The sequence below is a fragment of the Saccopteryx bilineata genome, chromosome 8, assembly GCF_036850765.1.
Source record: "Saccopteryx bilineata isolate mSacBil1 chromosome 8, mSacBil1_pri_phased_curated, whole genome shotgun sequence".
NCBI lineage: Eukaryota > Metazoa > Chordata > Mammalia > Chiroptera > Emballonuridae > Saccopteryx > Saccopteryx bilineata.
Window position 1 is genome coordinate 58899121 of NC_089497.1, and position 18370 is coordinate 58917490.

Consider the following 18370-nt stretch of genomic DNA (forward strand, 5'->3'; position numbering starts at 1 on the left):
CTGGGTTAACAGTGTATGGTTTATGGAAGATACTCTTTTTTCCTTTTTAAAAGTTAGGCCCCATTTACTACTCCCAGGTCTTCTGAAATCTGTTTTTAATGATTTCCCAAGACAAAATATCAGCTACTGCTGTGACATCATATTTGTAATCACATATGTTATTTGACTGTTAAACATTGAATTTATTAAAAAATATTTTAATATTCACTGTTTTTTCATCTATTTGAAATTTGGTTCTTTCTCTACAGTTGTTTAACCCCTTTTTCTTTTTTCTTTTTTTTTTTTTTTTTTTTTTTGTATTTTTCTGAAGCTGGAAACGGGGAGAGACAGTCAGACTCCCACATGCGCCCGACCGGGATCCACCCGGCACGCCCACCAGGGGCGATGCTCTGCCCACCAGGGGGCGACGCTCTGCCCCTCCGGGGCGTCGCTCTGCCGCGACAAGAGCCACTCTAGCGCCTGGGGCAGAGGCCAAGGAGCCATCCCCAGCGCCCGGGCCATCTTTGCTCCAATGGAGCCTTGGCTGTGGGAGGGGAAGAGAGAGACAGAGAGGAAGGGGGGGGGTGGAGAAGCAAATGGGCACTTCTCCTATGTGCCCTGGCCGGGAATCGAACCCGGGTCCCCCGCACGCCAGGCCGACGCTCTACCGCTGAGCCAACCGGCCAGGGCCTAACCCCTTCTTATTTAAAAAAAAAAAAATATTCTGAGTTGAGTTACCTCAGTTTTCTCTTGGTCATCTTAAATTGTACTGTATTCCCCAAAAGATTGACTTTTCCCTTTTTATTTTTCGGTAACTACCACAAAGTCCTTTTGTTGTTATACTTTTCCTGAACCTAAACTGCTTCTAGTTTTACTTTTTCTAATACATATTCACATTCAGCTCACATTCTTGTTTTCTGCCCTTTCCGTATCATTAAGAAGAGCACACAATGGCTTCTTTATATTCACTGCTCGTTCCTCATAGGCATCGCGTCCAAGTCCATGCTGCTCTTTGAGTTGCCAGGTGTGTTCATAAGATTATACCTAGTTTCCCTCACATTTTGTTGGCATTGCTTTCCTAAAATTTAGAGCACCCATTTAACCGAGTTCATCACTTGTTCCCCTTCTATGATGGCTACTCATTCTAATGGCTTTAAATTATTTGGAAGTAATACAAGGTTTATTTACATCACTTCTAAATCCAAACTAATTCACTCTTGTTGGTACAAATTAGTAACACTGTAAACTGCCTTATTTCTGCTTTGTTATCAGTAGGAATTGAGAAGAATTTATACACTGATGAGTAGAATGTGATTTTTATCTTTCTCTCCCCAAAGGAAATCTTTAATTGGTGAATAAAATAATATTCACATACTCAATTAAATTTTGCTGCTTCTGCATTTTACACATAGGGAGCTATCTTCATGGTGCTTTGATATATTAAAGGCAATTACAAAAGAATAGCAATCTCCTCAAACATGCAAAACCTGTCTTTAAAACTGCAAATGTAAGTCTGACTAGGTGGTGGCACAGTGGATAGAGTGTTGACCTGGGACACTGAAAACCCAGATTTGAAACCCTGAGGTCACCAGCTTAAGTGCAGGCTCACTGGCTTGAGCACGGGGGATCATAGGTAGGACCCCATGGTCACTGGCTTGAGCAAGGTGTCATTGACTTGGCTGGAGCCCCCTGCCCTCCCCGTCAAGGCACATATGAAAAGCAATCAATGAACAACTAAAGTACTGCAACTAAGAGTTGATGCTTCTCATCTGTCTCCCTTCCTGTCTGTATCTCTCACATTAAAAAAAAGGGAAAGAAAAAGAAAATTGCAAATGTAAAATGAAGCTCAAATTTCAAATTAAATTCTTCTTGCTTTGTGCAGAGAAGAAAATATTTTACCAGTAATGAGAATTGCTTTGTTTTATTCCACGCCCATTGCAGAATAATGTATGGCCAAAGACTCAGCTCGACACAGCTTTGCTAAACCCTCACTTCTTTAAAGATTTATTTGTTACAGAAGTAATGCATATTATTGTACAAAGTGCAGATAGTACAGAAAGGTATAAAGTGAAGGCCTCCCGCTCCTTCCTCCCCCAAGGGCGTACTGTTGGTGTGGTTGTGCCGTTGCAGTGAAAGGTTTGTTATCTCTTCCCTGTCACCTTTTCTGATCTCCTTCCTAACTGTTCTTGTCCTCTGTTCACCTTAGATAACCAACTCAGGTATGTTCACTGGAGTGGGGAAGTGCCGTTGTTACACACCTCCTAACAGCTCTGTTTTCTATTTCATCAGGAACAGGCAAATGGAGATGTTGAAGAAGAAGCTGACAGAACTGACTTTGAAAACTCCAGTTGTGATGAGGCTGAAATTCCACAAGGTGAGACTCAACGTCTCCTAGACGGAGATTCTCTCTCACTTAGAGAAGTTGTCAGTAGTGATGAAGACAACAGTGAGTATGAGGACTGTCGGGAGGAGGAGGAGGAGGAAGAGTGGCAGACATGTTCGGAAGAGGACAGCAGCCCTAATGAAGAGGCCTGTGGCCAGGACCGGAAGGAGAGCGGTATTGTGGATTCGGAGGCTCGGGGCCCGCGGAGGAGGCAGACCCACAATTTTAGCCACCTGGTATCAAAGGAGGAGTTGCTGGAACTCTTTAAGCAGCTTCACACTGGGAAGAAGGTGAAAGATCAGCACCTTACTGTTGGGCTGGTAAGATGAAGTACATCGTAAATTTGGTTCCATGTGAGGGTCTTGATTCTCTGGCCTTTGGTAGCTGCACTGGAACCCAGAGGCCGTCAGGGTTCTGATGCCATCAGGAACGTGAATCCCCTCTTATTCCCACCACCATGGGGAGCGGGTAGTGTGACAGGCAGAGCTCAGCTCAGAATACTAAACTTTCTCAAGGCTTAATTTGATTACAGCTCTGTTCACAGTAGTCTTCTCCAGTCTGTCCAGTGCAGCCCTGCCTGTCGTGTGACTTACTAGGAGATACTAGAGAGAGAGCTTTGAAGGCTGCCTTCAGACTTCTGAAGTTCTTACCCTTAGGTAAGGCAGGCTTTGTAGGCAAAGTAGGTTTCTGGCACCCTGTGATCCTTGCCAGCTTCCACTGTAAAGGTCCTAAAAGTATATTAGGGAGGATGCCAACACCTTGGGATCAGGGTAAACAGGGTAAGTGCTTTGGTTACATAAACATTATCAATAAGAGAAAGGACATCACACCTCCAGCCACACGGACCCTGATTCCGGAGTGGCTGTGGAAGCGCCCAGACCCCATGGGAACACAGCGTGGTTCCAGAGGCCACATCTTAGCTAAGGAAATGTAAAATGTTAGAGAAGGGTTTTTAAAAGATCTGTTCAGGAAGACAAAGCAGAGGAGGAAAGTAAATCATGACAGTGCTCCAGCTTTTAAGTTATATGCCAAGTATAGCTACTCCTAATTGTTTTTGACCCCCTTCTGCCTATCCAAAATTATCCTGAAGTCTTCTTGGGAATTGTCTTTTAGTTCAGTGGTTAGGGCAATGTCTCAGACCAGGCAGACCGAGCCAGCGTTCCCAGTGCTGTAGTGAGATTCAGCTTCTGCGAATGTTGGGAGAGCTGCTCATTTCTCTCACACTTAAGACTTGATTTTTTTGTACTACTGCTAAAAACTTATTTCCCTGTGAACCAGAAAGCCCAGCTTCCCTACAAGTTACTTTTACTTCTTTTTCATATTTAAGGAAATATGAAGTGGCCTCCCTCCCATTTTCCATTTCTTACTGTAGAAATCCTGCAGTAGGTTAATGTACTCATTCTGCAAATATTTATTGATCACCAGCTACACCAGGTGTCCTGCTGGGCCCGAGCCAGGTATAGACGGACTAGACAAGGCAGACCCAGTCCGCCCTCGTAGTTCGTGTAATTCCAACAGATGAGAGTCAGACATGGGGAAGTTTACCCTGTAGGAGTAGATCGTAAGGGAACCTGATGGGGTGATGACAGCTACAGAAGTCCCATCCCAACAAATGGCATGGAACAGTATCATGTAATCAAGATAGAGACATAAAACATGAGAACATTGAAGTTAGTAAGCAGTTACCCAAAACCTTTTAAGAGATTGTCTCTGAAAATATGATATAGGATTTTGACAGGTGGCTTTGAAAGGGCGTTCCAGACAGATAAAGGGTAAGTAAGCCCGAGGAGTGGGAAAGCGTGTTCATGGCATGGTGTGTTACTTAGTGTGGCTAACGTTTGAAGAATGGTGAGAGTTAAGACTGCAGTGATGGAAGTGTGTTCGTTTTAAGTCTTGTAATAGAGGAGGAAAGTTTGGGATTTTGTAGTCTTCCAGTCGTGTTGTTGAAGGATTCTTGGATCCATGTAAGAGTAAATTGGATTTGGAGGCCTTGGGGAAAGCTTGGGAAGTAGCATAGAACGGCAGCATGATTTGAGCAAAAAGTTTGCTTCTCTTCTTGAAACTACCTTTTGTTCCTGTTTGTGATCCTGCTTGGTCTGAAGTAACACGACATTTCAGATTTATTGGTAGTTGTGGAGAGGTAGAGGTGAAAGAATAGATATTGTTTCACCCAGACCCAAGAGTAATTGAAGAGTTTTAGTAGCTTGATAACCCGCATAAAGTCATTGTGCCATTTAAAATTTTTGGCCAGCAAGATAGAAACTTGGTAAGTTATTAAAAGTAATTGTATGTTGTAATGGTGAGCAAGATCTGTGATGCTCAGGTCCCCCAGTGTGGAAGGTCCAATGGGAAAGTGAAATGCCCGTAGACGGGGAGGAGGGGGGCAGTCTGGGAACACGGCGGTGAGTGTTACTGTGGCATCTGCTCTTACAGCAAACCCTATAAAAATAAAATGTATTTTTTTAGCTTAACTATTTATCAGTGGAAATGAATTGAGTAAATAAACCCATACCACATGGGGGAAATACACGAAACAACAGATATTTCAAATAATCTGAAGTAAGCAGGCGTTTGTGCTAGTGTTCTCACTATTTATAGAATAACTTTGGGTTTTGATAGATGTACTGTTTGATTATTCAGTAACTTCTGAGTCTCTTGTAGGTGGGCTACCCAAATGTTGGTAAGAGTTCAACCATCAACACTATCATGGGCAATAAGAAAGTATCCGTGTCTGCCACACCTGGTCACACCAAGCATTTCCAGGTATTTATTTCTGCAACATTGGTCTAGGCCAGAGATCGGCAAACCTCAGCTCGCGAGCCACATGCGGCTCTTTGGCCCCTTGAGTGTGGCTCTTCCACAAAATACCATGTGCAGGAGCGCAGGGACGCGTGGAAGTGTTGGTCAGTCCTAATTAAGTTAATAACAATGTACCTACCTGTGTAGTTTACGTTTAAAAAATTTGGTTCTCAAAAGAAATTTCAGTTGTTGTACTGTTGATATTTGGCTCTGTTGACTAATGAGTTTGCCGACCACTGCTCTATGCATTTCCTTCTCGGCCGTTCCTCCCTTCAGGTGTTTTCTGAAGTTCTGTGCCATGTAACGTGCTGCTCTTCTTTCCCCTGCCCTGGACTCGTCTTTCAGACCCTCTTTGTGGAACCTCGCCTTTGCTTATGTGACTGCCCAGGCCTGGTGATGCCGTCCTTTGTCTCCACCAAGGCTGAGATGATATGCAATGGAATCCTCCCAATTGACCAGATGAGAGATCACCTTCCACCTGTATCACTGATATCCTTTCTGTTTTGCAAAGACCCTGACGGTTATGTGTGAGTTAGGGCTTCAGGTTTATTTTGGACATTGTCTTGCATTTGATGTATTCAGGACTGATACCTGAGAATGGAAATATCTAAAATACTTACTAGTGCTCTGCCCAAGTTTATACAGTGAAATAGTATCAGGACTTCAGAAGTCGACCCTCACATCCTAGTTGCAGCAGGGTAGCCTTGTATAAATGGAGGACCCCAGGCTGGGATCTCAACCTTCTATTGCAAACCTTTTTGCATCCTGACAGAGCCATTTGACTATTTGAGTGACCTTGGAAAATTAGCTTAGTAAGAGGTACTTCAGTCAATTATGAGAATTTAGTCATTATAACTAACATTGAGTGTTTACTGTGTGCTTTGCTAAACACCAAATAATACTCGTTTAATTCTCAAATCAGCCATTGACTGCTATTGAGGAAATGAACTGCTATTGAGGAAATTGAGGCAATAGAAATTAAATAACTTGCCTGAGATCTCACAGTTATTAAGTACAGATTAGGAACTTGGCTGCCTCAGCAGCATAATGAATTAACTTACGTGAAGCAGTTAGGCTAGTGTCTGGTCTGAAAAATGTACTCAAAGATAGACCTTTTAAGAGCTGCAGGGTCTATGATTTAACCCTACTTACAAGCTAACTAGTTCGTCTTACTGTTTTGTGGGTGCTGGTAAAAGACAAGAGGTTCCGTGAAATTTGGCACTAATCTGTTAGTTTATACATTTGGCAAAAATCCCAGGCCCTGCATGATTTTTGACAAGATTTTTAATGACTACTCACTCTTAATTAAGACCACAGCTTTTTGTTTTCTATAGGAAATAATGAGTAAGAGGTCATTTACTATGGTAAATAATATACGGCATACCGCCAAAAGGAAATACTGTTAAAAAAAATGCATCAAGTATAGGGTAGGGAATATAATAATCAATAATACTGTAATATGTATGGCAGGGGTCCCCAAACTTTTTACACGGGGGACCAGTTCACTGTCCCTCAGACCATTAGAGGGCCGCCACATACAGTGCTCCTCTCACTGACCACCAATGAGAGAGGTGCCCCTTCTGGAAGTGTGGGGGGGCAGATAAATGGCCTCAGGGGGCCGCAGTTTGGGGAAGCCTGATGTATGGTGCCAGGTGGGTACTGAAAATATTAGAACACTTTGTTAAAGTATATTTAATGGTTATGCTGTACACCTGAAACAAATACAAAATAATATTGAAAGTTAAACTAATTGAAAAATAAAGAGAGCCTGACCAGGTGGTACAGTGGATAGAGTGTCAGTCTGGGACACTGAGGACCCAGGTTCAAAACCACAAGGTCACTGGCTGGAGCTCAGGTTCAGCAGCTTGAGCACAGCGTTGCCCGTTTGGGCTTGGGATCATCGACATGACCCCATGGTATTTGGCTTGAGCCCAAAGGTCACTGGCTTGAGAAAGGGGTCACTAGCTCACTGGTCCCCCCAGTCAAGAAAGCAATCAATGAACAATTAAAAGTGCCACAACTACAAGTTGATGCTTCTGTCTCTCTGTCTCTCTCTCTCACTCTTACTAAAAAAGAGAGAGACTACATTAAATCTACGTCTAGTAACCTGGATGAATCTCAGAACATTTATTGCAAGCCAGATTGGGTTGGGTTCTGTGGAGGATGTGGGCAAAATCATAGGGAGCCTGCCCTTCCAGGATTCAGTCTGTCGGGGTGATGCAGCCCCTACATGAATAACTGGTACAAGATAGAATGTCCTAAGTGGATTAAGAAGAATCTATAGGTAATCAGACACAGTAGGCAAAAGTAACCTCTCCTTACATAGTCAAAGGATCAGAAACAAAGGCTGTACTTTATGCCTGAATTCGAATAATCTCAGAAATTGACAGTTTATAGGAATAAAAATGTGTCATCTTTAAGGTATAATTCAGAGATGATATTTTAATACTTACTAAAAGGATTCATTTGGGAGAGATTATTGGTGCATAAGGTTTTGTTTAAAAGAGAATAGTCTTTAATAACTGTACATCTCTTTTGGAGAGATGCAATTGTTTTTGCCCTAGAAGGGCTGAAGTACTGTGTTCTTACAGCACAAGTCACAGGCTGTGGGGCAGGGGTCAGTTCACGGGGATGGTTTCCTTGACAAGCCTACGTTTGCCAGAATATTCCAAGACATGTTTTAGAAGCCACCTATGGCATTAATATCATAAAGCCCAGAGAGGATGAAGACCCCCATCGACCTCCAACATCAGAAGAACTGCTGACAGCTTATGGATGTGAGTTGTGGTTCATTTTAAAACATGACCAAAAAAGAACCATCTAGTTAATGGGAGAAATAGTCCTCTGCAAAGATACAGATTCAGAATTTTTCCTTAGCATTTGTCGTGTCGTCTTCCAGGGTTGATATTTTTGTCTTCTCTGTTGGCCTTGCCTGTAGAGGGGCCTCCAAGTGCTTGGTTGGGTGGTGGCTTCAGGGTCCCCCGTAGAGAAGGGGAGCTGAGCACTACCTCGTGGTATTTCACTTTGCTGTGTTAGGCGCTAAAAGAAGTTGGAGAAGGAGATGCTTTGTATCCCTTGTCTCTTCCCCAGGTTTGCCCTTTCCTAACCTTCATCACAGAAATCAACCTCCCGGGAGACACATCTTTCATGCTCCCTGGTCTTAGGCCCTTTCCCTTGATGTGGGCCGTGGTCAGAGCTGCCGCAGGGAACGCAGGGCCTGTCGACAGTTACAACAGCTTTCTAAAGGAAAAGCCCACAGGGCATTCACCAGTTTGGTGGTACCCAGGTATAGACACGAGTTCTGATCTGAGCCTATGCTGGCTTTTTCTGGACTCTTCTCCCAAACAGAGAATTAAAGGAATTTTGGGGGAAAAATGAATGTGCTTACCAGAGCAGGATAGTTATGAGGGGAGCGGCAGGAGGGAAAGCTTTCAGGGTGCAACAGAACAGAGCTTGGTTAGTATGACACAGAACATCTCCCATTGGTCCCTTGTGAGCCTTGTTCAACATTAAATGAGTCCACCACTCTCCACCTCCACATTTTACCCCAGTTCCACATGGGAGTTATCTTAGCCCAGTGGTAGTCAACCTGGTCCCTACCGCCCACTAGTGGGCGTTCCAGCTTTCATGGTGGGCGGTAGCAGAGCAACCAAAGTATAAATAAAAAGATAGATTTAACTATATAGTAAGTTGTTTTAGAAAGATTTATTCTGCCAAACTTAGCAAAAATCCGACATAAAGTACTTGGTAAGTAATTATTATTATATGCTTTAACTTGCTGTAACTCTGCTTCATAAATTTTATAAAGTAAAGTTATTTCCAATCACCATTACTGTGGTGGGCGGTTAGAAAATTTTACTACTAACAGATACAAAAGTGGGCAGTAGGTATAAAAAGGTTGACTCCCCCTGTCTTAACCTATCATTTCTTCAGTTGATTCTGATTTATTTACCTTAAATATAGACTTTAAAGGTGGAACATGTGTCTGCTAAAGAAATAGCAATGTTGGAAACATTTTTGTATATGTGTGACCTGCCTTTGAAGGAATTGTCACCAGCTGGGAAGAGTTCAGTTTATCTTAGTGTTGACTGGTGGAGAACGGTGATTGGTTAGGAACAATGAATGCTTAAGTCAAACTTTGAACTTACCTTAATTGAGAGACTTTTTTTTTTTAAACTATATTTTATTTTTTATGTTTTTATTTATCTAGACAATTAATTTTAATGGGGTAACATTGATCAGTTAGAGTACATAAATTCAGAGAAAACATCTCCAGATCATTTTGACATTTGATTATGTTGTATACCCATCACCCAAAGTCAAATTGTCCTCTGTCACCTTTTATTTGGTTTTCTTTTTTTTTTTAATTATTTTTATTTATTTTATATTATTTTTTTACAGAGACAGAAAGAGTCAGAGTGAGGGATAGACAGGGACAGACAGACAGGAACGGAGAGATGAGAAGCATCAATCATTAGTTTTTCGTTGCGCATTGTGACACCTTAATTGTTCATTGATTGCTTTCTCAAATGTGCCTCGACTGCGGGCCTTCAGCAGACCCAGTAACCCCTTGCTTGAGCCAGTGACCTTGGGTCCAAGCTGGTGAATTTTTGCTCAAACCAGATGAGCCCACGCTCAAGCTGGCGACCTCGGGGTCTCTAACCTGGGTCTTCCGCATCACAGTCTGACACTCTATCCACTGCGCCACTGCCTGGTCAGGCTTATTTGGTTTTCTTTATGCCCCTCCCCTTCCTTTTCCCTCCCCCTGGTAGCCACCAAACCCTTGTCCATGTCCATGAGAGATTTTTTTTTTTGTTTTTATTCAGTGAGAGGAGGGGAGGCAGAGACACAGACTCCATTATGCCCCGACCAGGATCCACCCAGCATGCCCACTTAGGGGACGATGCTCTGCCCATCTGGGGCGTCGCTCTGTTGCAACCAGAGCCATTCTAGTGCCTGAGGCAGAGGCCATAGAGCCATCCTCAGCGCCCTGGCCAACTTTGCTCCCATGGAGCCTTGGCTGCGGGAGGGGAAGAGAGAGACAAAGAGGAAGGAGAGGGGGAGAGGTGGAGAAGCAGATGGGCACTTCTGTGTGCCCTGGCCGGGAATCGAACCCGGGACTCCTACACACCAGGCCGACACTCTACCACTGAGCCAACCGGCCAGGGCCAAGAGTGAGTCTTAGACAGATGTAACAGAGGGAATCTGGTCATTTTTAAAAAATAAAACATCGTTCAGATTTAAATATAAATAAAATGGAAATAATGTAAGTTATTTATTCTTTCTCTGCAGACCGGTACCAAATGGCCCATGGACCGGTCCGCGGCCTGGGGGTTGGGGACCACTGCACTAGGGGACGATGCTCTGCTCATCTGGGGCATTGCTTCTTGCTTGCAACCAAGCCATTTTTTAGTGCTTGAGGCAGAGGCCATGGAGCCATCCTTAGCACCTGGGCCTAACTCATCCAAGAAAACGCTTGAGCCATTGCTGCTAGAGGGGAAGAGAGAGAGGGAGGGAGGGATAAAAAGGGGGGGGGGAGAAGCAGATGGTTGCTTCTCCTGTGTGCCCTGGCAGAGAGTCAAACCCAGGACTTTCCACACACCAGGCTGATGCTCGACTGCTGAGCCAACTGGCCAGGGTATCTTTTCTTGATTGGATTTGGTGTTTTCCTTGGGGAAGGCCTTTCATATCTCAAAAGGATAAACCTTTTCCTGTAATAGCTTTAAAAAAAACTACTTTAGACTTTTAATCTGCCTGTATGTACTTGTGTGTGGGGTATGAACTGTTAGAACAGAATTCTTAGAACAGAATTCTAACTGTTCTAAGCTGAAAGAGCCAACTCAGCTAGTATGCGAGGGAGCCGAGTTTTGAACCCAAACTGTCTGCCCAAGCCTGTATTTTTATCTACTGTGCTCTGATGCTCCCTTCTAATCGAGCTAGTATCCAAGGAATCTTTGTTGTAAATGTGAGAACCTGGAGACAGTGTGGGGATATATATAAGGAAACTTGTTCTATTGCTTTTGGTTTTGTTAATATTGACAACATAGCATTCTACACGTAGCCTGCTTGAATAAACGTTTAAATTAAGAAATGGAAGAAATAAGTGGCATAGAAAGAAGTTGCATGTGTCACAATATGGTGCTAGGGTATCAGATAAAACAACATGTTCTGTTCCCCTGGGTTAGTAAATGTTTTTATAATGCTAACCAACAGTTTTTCTACAATGATAATTGAGTTTTTAAAGTGGAGAGTAAGGATGCATAGTTCTAGTACGGAAAAGGACTAAGTTTCTGTCACCTCAGTTGTCTTTGTTGTGATGTCTGTCTTCTAACTTAGGTTTTGCAAAATTCATTTCCCCTCACAGATATGCGAGGCTTCATGACTGCACATGGGCAGCCAGACCAGCCCCGTTCTGCACGCTACATCCTGAAAGACTATGTCAGCGTGAGTGAGCCCTGCTTCTTGTTGTCTGGAATAAGCAGATTTTCTAAGTTATAGAGGAGATATTTTCTCATTGAGATTGTTTTATAACAATTCATATTCTTGATCCAAGAGAGCTCGTGTAAATCAGTGAAGTGACTGACAATGTAATATGAAAGAGATGAAGATCTCTGAATGCCTGTTGCCAGTAAAAGTGATAAATTTATCCTCTGGTTTTTCTAAATCCTGTAGCACAGTCTTCTGTGTAATATATTTATAACTGTTAGTATGCCTTTCTTCCTAAACTTATTTAGTAACAGTAATAATAGTAGCTAACATTTATTCAAAGCTAATCCTGCTAGGAATAGTTCCAAATGTTTTACATATATTATCTTATTAAAAATACATAACAAGTCTGTGAGATTATTATTCTCATATTATAAATGAGGACATGCTGAGTGTTGGAAGAGAAACTATTGTAGTAGGACCTATCTCATGAGATTATTATGGGAATAAAAGAACCGTGTACACGTGTGGAAACACACACACCATGAAGCTCAGCGCCTAGCACATAATCAGCCCCAATAATTGATCTCTATGGAGCATATTTCTTTCCACAAATAAGCATTACAGGGCCCCAGTAATAACAGGGTTGAGGACTTGGCTCTATATCTTCCTTAGTACCATCAGTGGGGCCCTTGGAGCATAGAAATAAAAGCGGGCAGCTGTATTCTCGTGCCTTCAATTCAGCTAGATTGGAAAGTAGTTAATAGAATATTTATATGGATAAATTATTCATTAACATTTCATAAAACCGTGGAGGCAGGGGAGCTGCATTAAAAACAGTTCGCTTTTAGAGCGGTGGAGAGAGGGAAAGCTGCCCCGGAGAGCAGCTGCAGCTAGCCCGGTGTCCCCGTCAGCAGTCACACTGTCCGGCTGTGCCCAGGTTTCCACTTTGGAAAACCTTCAGCCTTAAGTGTAGTCGTACAAGTGTACAGAACAGTAGTAGAAATGCAAATGAGGTACTGAGCAGAAAGAAGAGAGGTTTTATTCTTGTCTGGGGGCTCTGGCAGCAGGTAGGCCTCTTGACCACCACGGATCATCAGTTTCTTTGGACTCCGCAGTTGTACTGACCCAAGACTCAACTCAGCTAGCTAAATCAAAAGCAGAAAGCTCCACCAGAGTGTGCTGGTGGGAGATGCCTTGTCTGAGGACTTCTTGCTCCTGGGACAACACAGGTGGCACTTAATGAGGCGCTGTTACTGTTCATGTTGTCTTGACAGGGTAAACTTCGGTACTGCCATCCTCCTCCGGGGAGAGAGCCCGTGACCTTTCAGTATCAGCACCAGCGACTACTGGAGAATGGTGGTGAAACAAAAACACAGCCAGGTGCAAACAGAAAAGCAAAACAGATTGAAAATGTTGTTGACAAAACCTTTTTCCATCAAGTAAGTTCTAAAATTTTTTCTAATTTCTCCAACAAATTTCGTATAACAGCTTTGTTAGCATACAATTTACAGATAAAATTTACTCTTTTAAAATCTACAATTCAGATTTTACAGTATTGTGAAACCATACCACTTCTAATTTTTAGAACAGTTGATCAGTCCGAAAAGAAACCCACACCAGCCTGATCAGGCGGTGGCGCAGTGGATAGAGCATCGGACTGCGATATGGAGGACCCAGGTTTGAGACCCCAAGGTCACCAGCTTGAGTGCGGGCTCTTCTGGTTTGAGCAAAAGCTCACCAGCTTGAGCCCAAGGTCGCTGGCTCAACAGGGGGTCACTCAGTCTGCTGTACCACCCCCCCCCTCCGGTCAAGGCACATATGAGAAAGCAGTCAATGAACAACTAAGGAACCGCATGAAGAATTGATGTTTCTCATCTCTCTCCCTTCCTGTCTGTCTGTCCCTCTCTCTGACTCTATCTCTGCCACACACAAAAAAAAAAGAAAAAGAAAAGAAACCCACACCAGTAGCAGCCACTCTTCGTGCTCCTTCCCACCAGGCATGCCAGCCACTAACGTGCTTTCTCTATAGATTCACCTGTCTGGACAGTTTGTGTGAGTGGAATCACACTCTGTGTCTTCTGTGACTGGTATCTCTAACTTGGCACAGTGACTTCGAGATTCATCATGTATCAGTACTTTATTCCTTTTTATTGCCAATTTATCCATTTATCAGTTGATGGACATTGGGATTGTTTCTACTATTTGTCTATTATGAATAATGCTACTGTGAATATTCATGGGCAAGTATTTTGTGTGGGCATATATTTTCTTTTCTCTTGGGTATATTTTTAGGAGTAACCTTCCTGGGTCATAGGGTAACTCCACATTTAACTCTCCAAAGTTGCTGCCCCATTTTCCATTTCCACCCGCATGTATGAGGGTTCCTGTTTCTCTACATCCTTGCCAGTATTTATTTCCTGTCCTTTTTATTTTGGCCATCCTAGCATGTGTGTAGTCATGATTTTGATTTCACTTCCCTAATGACTAAGGATGTTGAACATCTTTTCATGTGCTCATTGGCACGTGTGTGTATCTCTTATCTCTGAAGATTGTCTATTGTTGAGTTGTAAAGAATTCTTGATGTATTCTGGATGTGAACCTTTATTATATTTATGATTTGCAAATTTTTCTCCCACTTAGTGGATTGTCTTTTCTCTGAACCAACACATTTAAAAATTTTTTAATTTAAAAAAAATCTCTTTTTTACAGAGAGAGGGACAGACAGGCAGGAAGGGAGAGAGATGAGAAGCATCAATACTTCGTTGTGGCTCTTTAGTTGTTCATTGATTGCTTTCTCATATGTGCCTTGACCAGGGGCTTCAGCCAAGCCAGTGATCCTTGCTCAAGCCAGAGAGACCTTTGGGCTCAAACCAGCGACTATAGGGTCATGGCTCTGATTTTGTACTCAAGATGGTGAGCCTGCGCTCAAGCTGGCAACCTTGGGATTTTGAACCTGGGTCCTCTGTGCCCCAGGCCAACGCTCTAACCACTGCGCCACCGCCTGGCCAGGCTGTAGATAGTATTTTAAAGAACAAATTTATGTGCAGAATAATCATATAATCACACCTAATATATATCTTTAAATGCTTTTGTAACTACTATACCCCAAAAAGTGGGGTTGGGGATCATGTATATGCAGAGAACGGTTTTTTCTGTGTTCATCTGGTGCTTTATTTGTGTGCCTCACACAGTGGTCCTGGTGAGGCGTGCCAAGCAGGTGTTACCCCCTTTACTATTGAAGACATTGAGGCTCAAGGAAGCTAAGTGACTAACTGAGGTCACTTGTCGTAAATGGCAAAGCTAGGCTAGAACTTAAGTTGTTGTGACTCCTAGTTTGAGTTATTTCCAAAGAAATATAAGAAAACTGAAAAATTACAGTTGATTATATATAGTATAGTTAAGCATCTAAGCTTTATTTTCTAGAGTAATACTTTACTATTTTAAGATCATGAGATACTGCTTTATACTTGCAAATTATTGGATTAAATTTTTTCTACTAAGTAAACTTAAATTTTGATTTGTTTTATTTAAATAAAAATCACAAGTTTACAAAGACTCTTGAGTATTTGCTATGTGCCAGCTACTATACCAGGACCAGAGGTGTCAAATTGAGTGAGACACGATTATTACTGTCAGGAGAATCACGTTCTAGCAAAGGGACCAGCAAGCGAGTAATCACATGACATGCTAGGTCTTGGACAGAGGTGTAAGTCAGGACTCTGAGCCTAGGCTGGAGAGCAGTGATCTTGGAGCTGAGATCACAGTGGGTGAGTGAGAGCTATAGAGAGGAAGTGTTATTTAAGCTGGACTTCGAGAGACAAATAAAAATGTGCCAGTTGGAAGGGAGAGGTCAGGACCAGATTTTCAGGTAGAAGGAGTAGCATGAATGAAGGCATAAAGATGTGGGAGTGTGGGGTTTATCATTAAAGAGCCAATGTCGTAGGTGGCCTTGTGTGCCACATGAGAGAATCTGAACTTCACCCCCAGGTCACAAGGGGCCGTCGGATTTGTGAGGACAGGAATAGAGAGATCATGATTAGGGAACTCTCGGAGAAATGTGGCCGCTGGATTAGAAGAGTCTTGCAGTGGTCCAGTGAAAGGTAGTGAACACCTGGGTCACAGCGTGCGTGATGGATGGAGAGGAGGAGATAAATGAACAAAACTCTAGAGACTGGGACCTGCAGAACTCATTGGCCAGCTGACTGTATGATGGATGAGGAGGACAGGAGTGTGCTGTCTTGGCAGCTGGGTGGACTCTATACTCTCACTGAAGTAAAGAGTAGGCAGTTTCTAAGTAAATTTAGATTGAGGCTGATCAAATTTTAGTATCAAGATAGAGATTTCCAGGAAGTAGTAGTAGTGTGAGTGCAGTTATAGATAATATTTGAAGCTATGGAACTAAGCAATGTTGAGGAAAAAGGAACTGAGGAGAGAATGCTGAAAACGTACCATTTAAGTACTGGAGAGAAAAGACTGGTAAAAGAGGTGGAAGTCCACTATCTTGGAGTTCTCCATATATAATACTGTGCACATGCTCCAAAGGAGACTGTGCTATCTCAAATAATATTTCTCTTACTTGCTAGGAAAACGTGAGAGCTTTGACCAAGGGAGTCCAGGCTGTGATGGGCTATAAGCCTGGGAGCGGCCTGGTGACTGCAGCTGCTATGAGCTCTGAGAATGAGGCTGGGAAGCCCTGGAAGAAACATGGCAACAAAAATAAGAAAGAGAAAACTCGGAGACTCTACAAGCACCTGGATACGTGAGCACAAGGACATGGCAGCCACATGTGCATCTGGAAGGAGCAGCAGCCGCTCCCAGCTGCCGGCTCCGGCCCGAGGGGCCCCTGGAAGCACCAGCTCCGATGGGTGTGGTCGTTTTGGGGCCCCAGAAGCCTCCTGCTATAGAAGGCTGAATTTAAGATGAGGGAATGAATAATGTATATCTGTTTGTATAAAAATATGCACAAATGTATGCTAATTTGTAAATTGGGATTTTTTTTTTTTGAAAAGGTATTAAAATTAAATTGCCACTAACATGTTTCATCGATTTATGTAGATACGCTGCCATTTGGACAGTCCACATTCTTGATAAACAATCTTAATTTGATGAAACCTGACTGGGATTTTATTTTTTTTTTTTATAATAAATTTTTATTAATGGTAATGGGATGACATTAATAAATCAGGGTACATATATTCAAAGAAAACGTCTAGGTTATTTTGTCATTAAATTATGTTGCAAACCCCTCGCCCAAAGTCAGATTGTCCTCCGCCACCCTCTATCTAGTTCTCTGTGCCCCTCCCCCTCCCCCTAACTCTCTCCCTCCCTCCCTCCCATGTCCTCCCTCCCCCCACCCTTGATAACCACCACACTCTTGTCCATGTCTCTTAGTCTCATTTTTATGTTCCACCAATGTATGGAATCATGTAGTTCTTGTTTTTTTCTGATTTACTTATTTCACTCCTTATAATGTTATCAAGATCCCACCATTTTGCTGTAAATGATCTGATGTCATCATTTCTTATGGCTGAGTAGTATTCCATAGTGTATATGTGCCACATCTTCTTTATCCAGTCTTCTATTGAAGGGCTTTTTGGTTGTTTCCATGTCTTGGCCACTGTGAACAGTGCTGCAATGAACATGGGGCTACATGTGTCTTTACGTATCAATGTTTCTGAGGTTTTGGGGTATATACCCAGTAGAGGGATTGCTGGGTCATAAGGTAGTTCTATTTTCAGTTTTTTGAGGAACCACCATACTTTCCTCCATAATGGTTGTACTACTTTACAGTCCCACCAACAGTGAATGAGGGTTCCCTTTTCTCCACAGCCTCTCCAACATTTGCTATTACCCGTCTTGTTGATAATAGCTAATCTAACAGGAGTGAGGTGGTATCTCATTGTAGTTTTGATTTGCATTTCTCTAATAACTAATGAAGCTGAGCATCTTTTCATATATCTGTTGGCCATTTGTATCTCTTCCTGGGAGAAGTGTCTGTTCATGTCCTCTTCCCATTTTTTAATTGGATTGTTTGTTTGTTGTTGAGTTTTATGAGTTCTTTGTAAATTTTGGATATTAGGCCCTTATCAGAGCTGTTGTTTGAAAATATCATTTCCCATTTAGTTGGCTGTCTGTTTATTTTTATATCAGTTTCTCTTGCTGAGCAAAAACTTTTTATTCTGATGTAGTCCCATTCATTTATCTTTGCCTTCACTTCTCTTGCCATTGGAGTCAAGTTCATAAAATGTTCTTTAAAACCCAGGTCCATGATTTTAGTACCTATGTCTTCTTCTATGTACTTTATTGTTTCAGGTCTTATATTTAGATCTTTGATCCATTTTGAATTAATTTTAGTACACGGGGACAGGCTGTAGTCGAGTTTCATTCTTTTGCATGTGGCTTTCCAGTTTTCCCAACACCATTTGTTGAAGAGGCTTTCTTTTCTCCATTGTGTGCTGACTGGGATTTTAGATGGATTCTTTTGAGCACATTATTTAGATTAATGATTCTCAACCTCACACATATCCAGCACACCCCTGATATGGCAGAAGGCATATCAGCTCTTGGAATGGGGTGCTGACATGCAGTTTTCAAAGGCCCCTAAGAGCATGACCTTGTACTGAAAACCACCATCACATGAGCCACTACTACTGAGAAAAGCATGTGTTTTTCTATACCCACAGGGAGTGAGAAAACAGGCAGTCAGCTAGTTTTTATTGTAGGCATAGGGGTCCCTGATGTTCTTACTACCTATGATCATTAAGAATAAGACAAGGGCCT

The 18370-nt window shown here is 42.5% G+C and overlaps 1 protein-coding gene across 1 annotated transcript in view; it reads left to right on the forward strand.

Moving 5' to 3' along the window:
• The window catches only part of LSG1 (large 60S subunit nuclear export GTPase 1), a 40207-nt gene extending 23496 nt beyond the window's left edge, over nt 1–16711 (forward strand). Inside the window, exons 8-14 of the mRNA XM_066241069.1 lie at nt 2269–2682; nt 5024–5125; nt 5507–5650; nt 7815–7938; nt 11526–11605; nt 12865–13029; nt 16174–16711. Of these exons, the coding sequence (XP_066097166.1) occupies nt 2269–2682; nt 5024–5125; nt 5507–5650; nt 7815–7938; nt 11526–11605; nt 12865–13029; nt 16174–16353 (1209 nt within the window). The 3' untranslated portion in view covers nt 16354–16711. The remainder of the gene's footprint in view (nt 1–2268; nt 2683–5023; nt 5126–5506; nt 5651–7814; nt 7939–11525; nt 11606–12864; nt 13030–16173) is intronic.
• The last annotated feature ends 1659 nt before the right edge of the window (nt 16712–18370 follow it).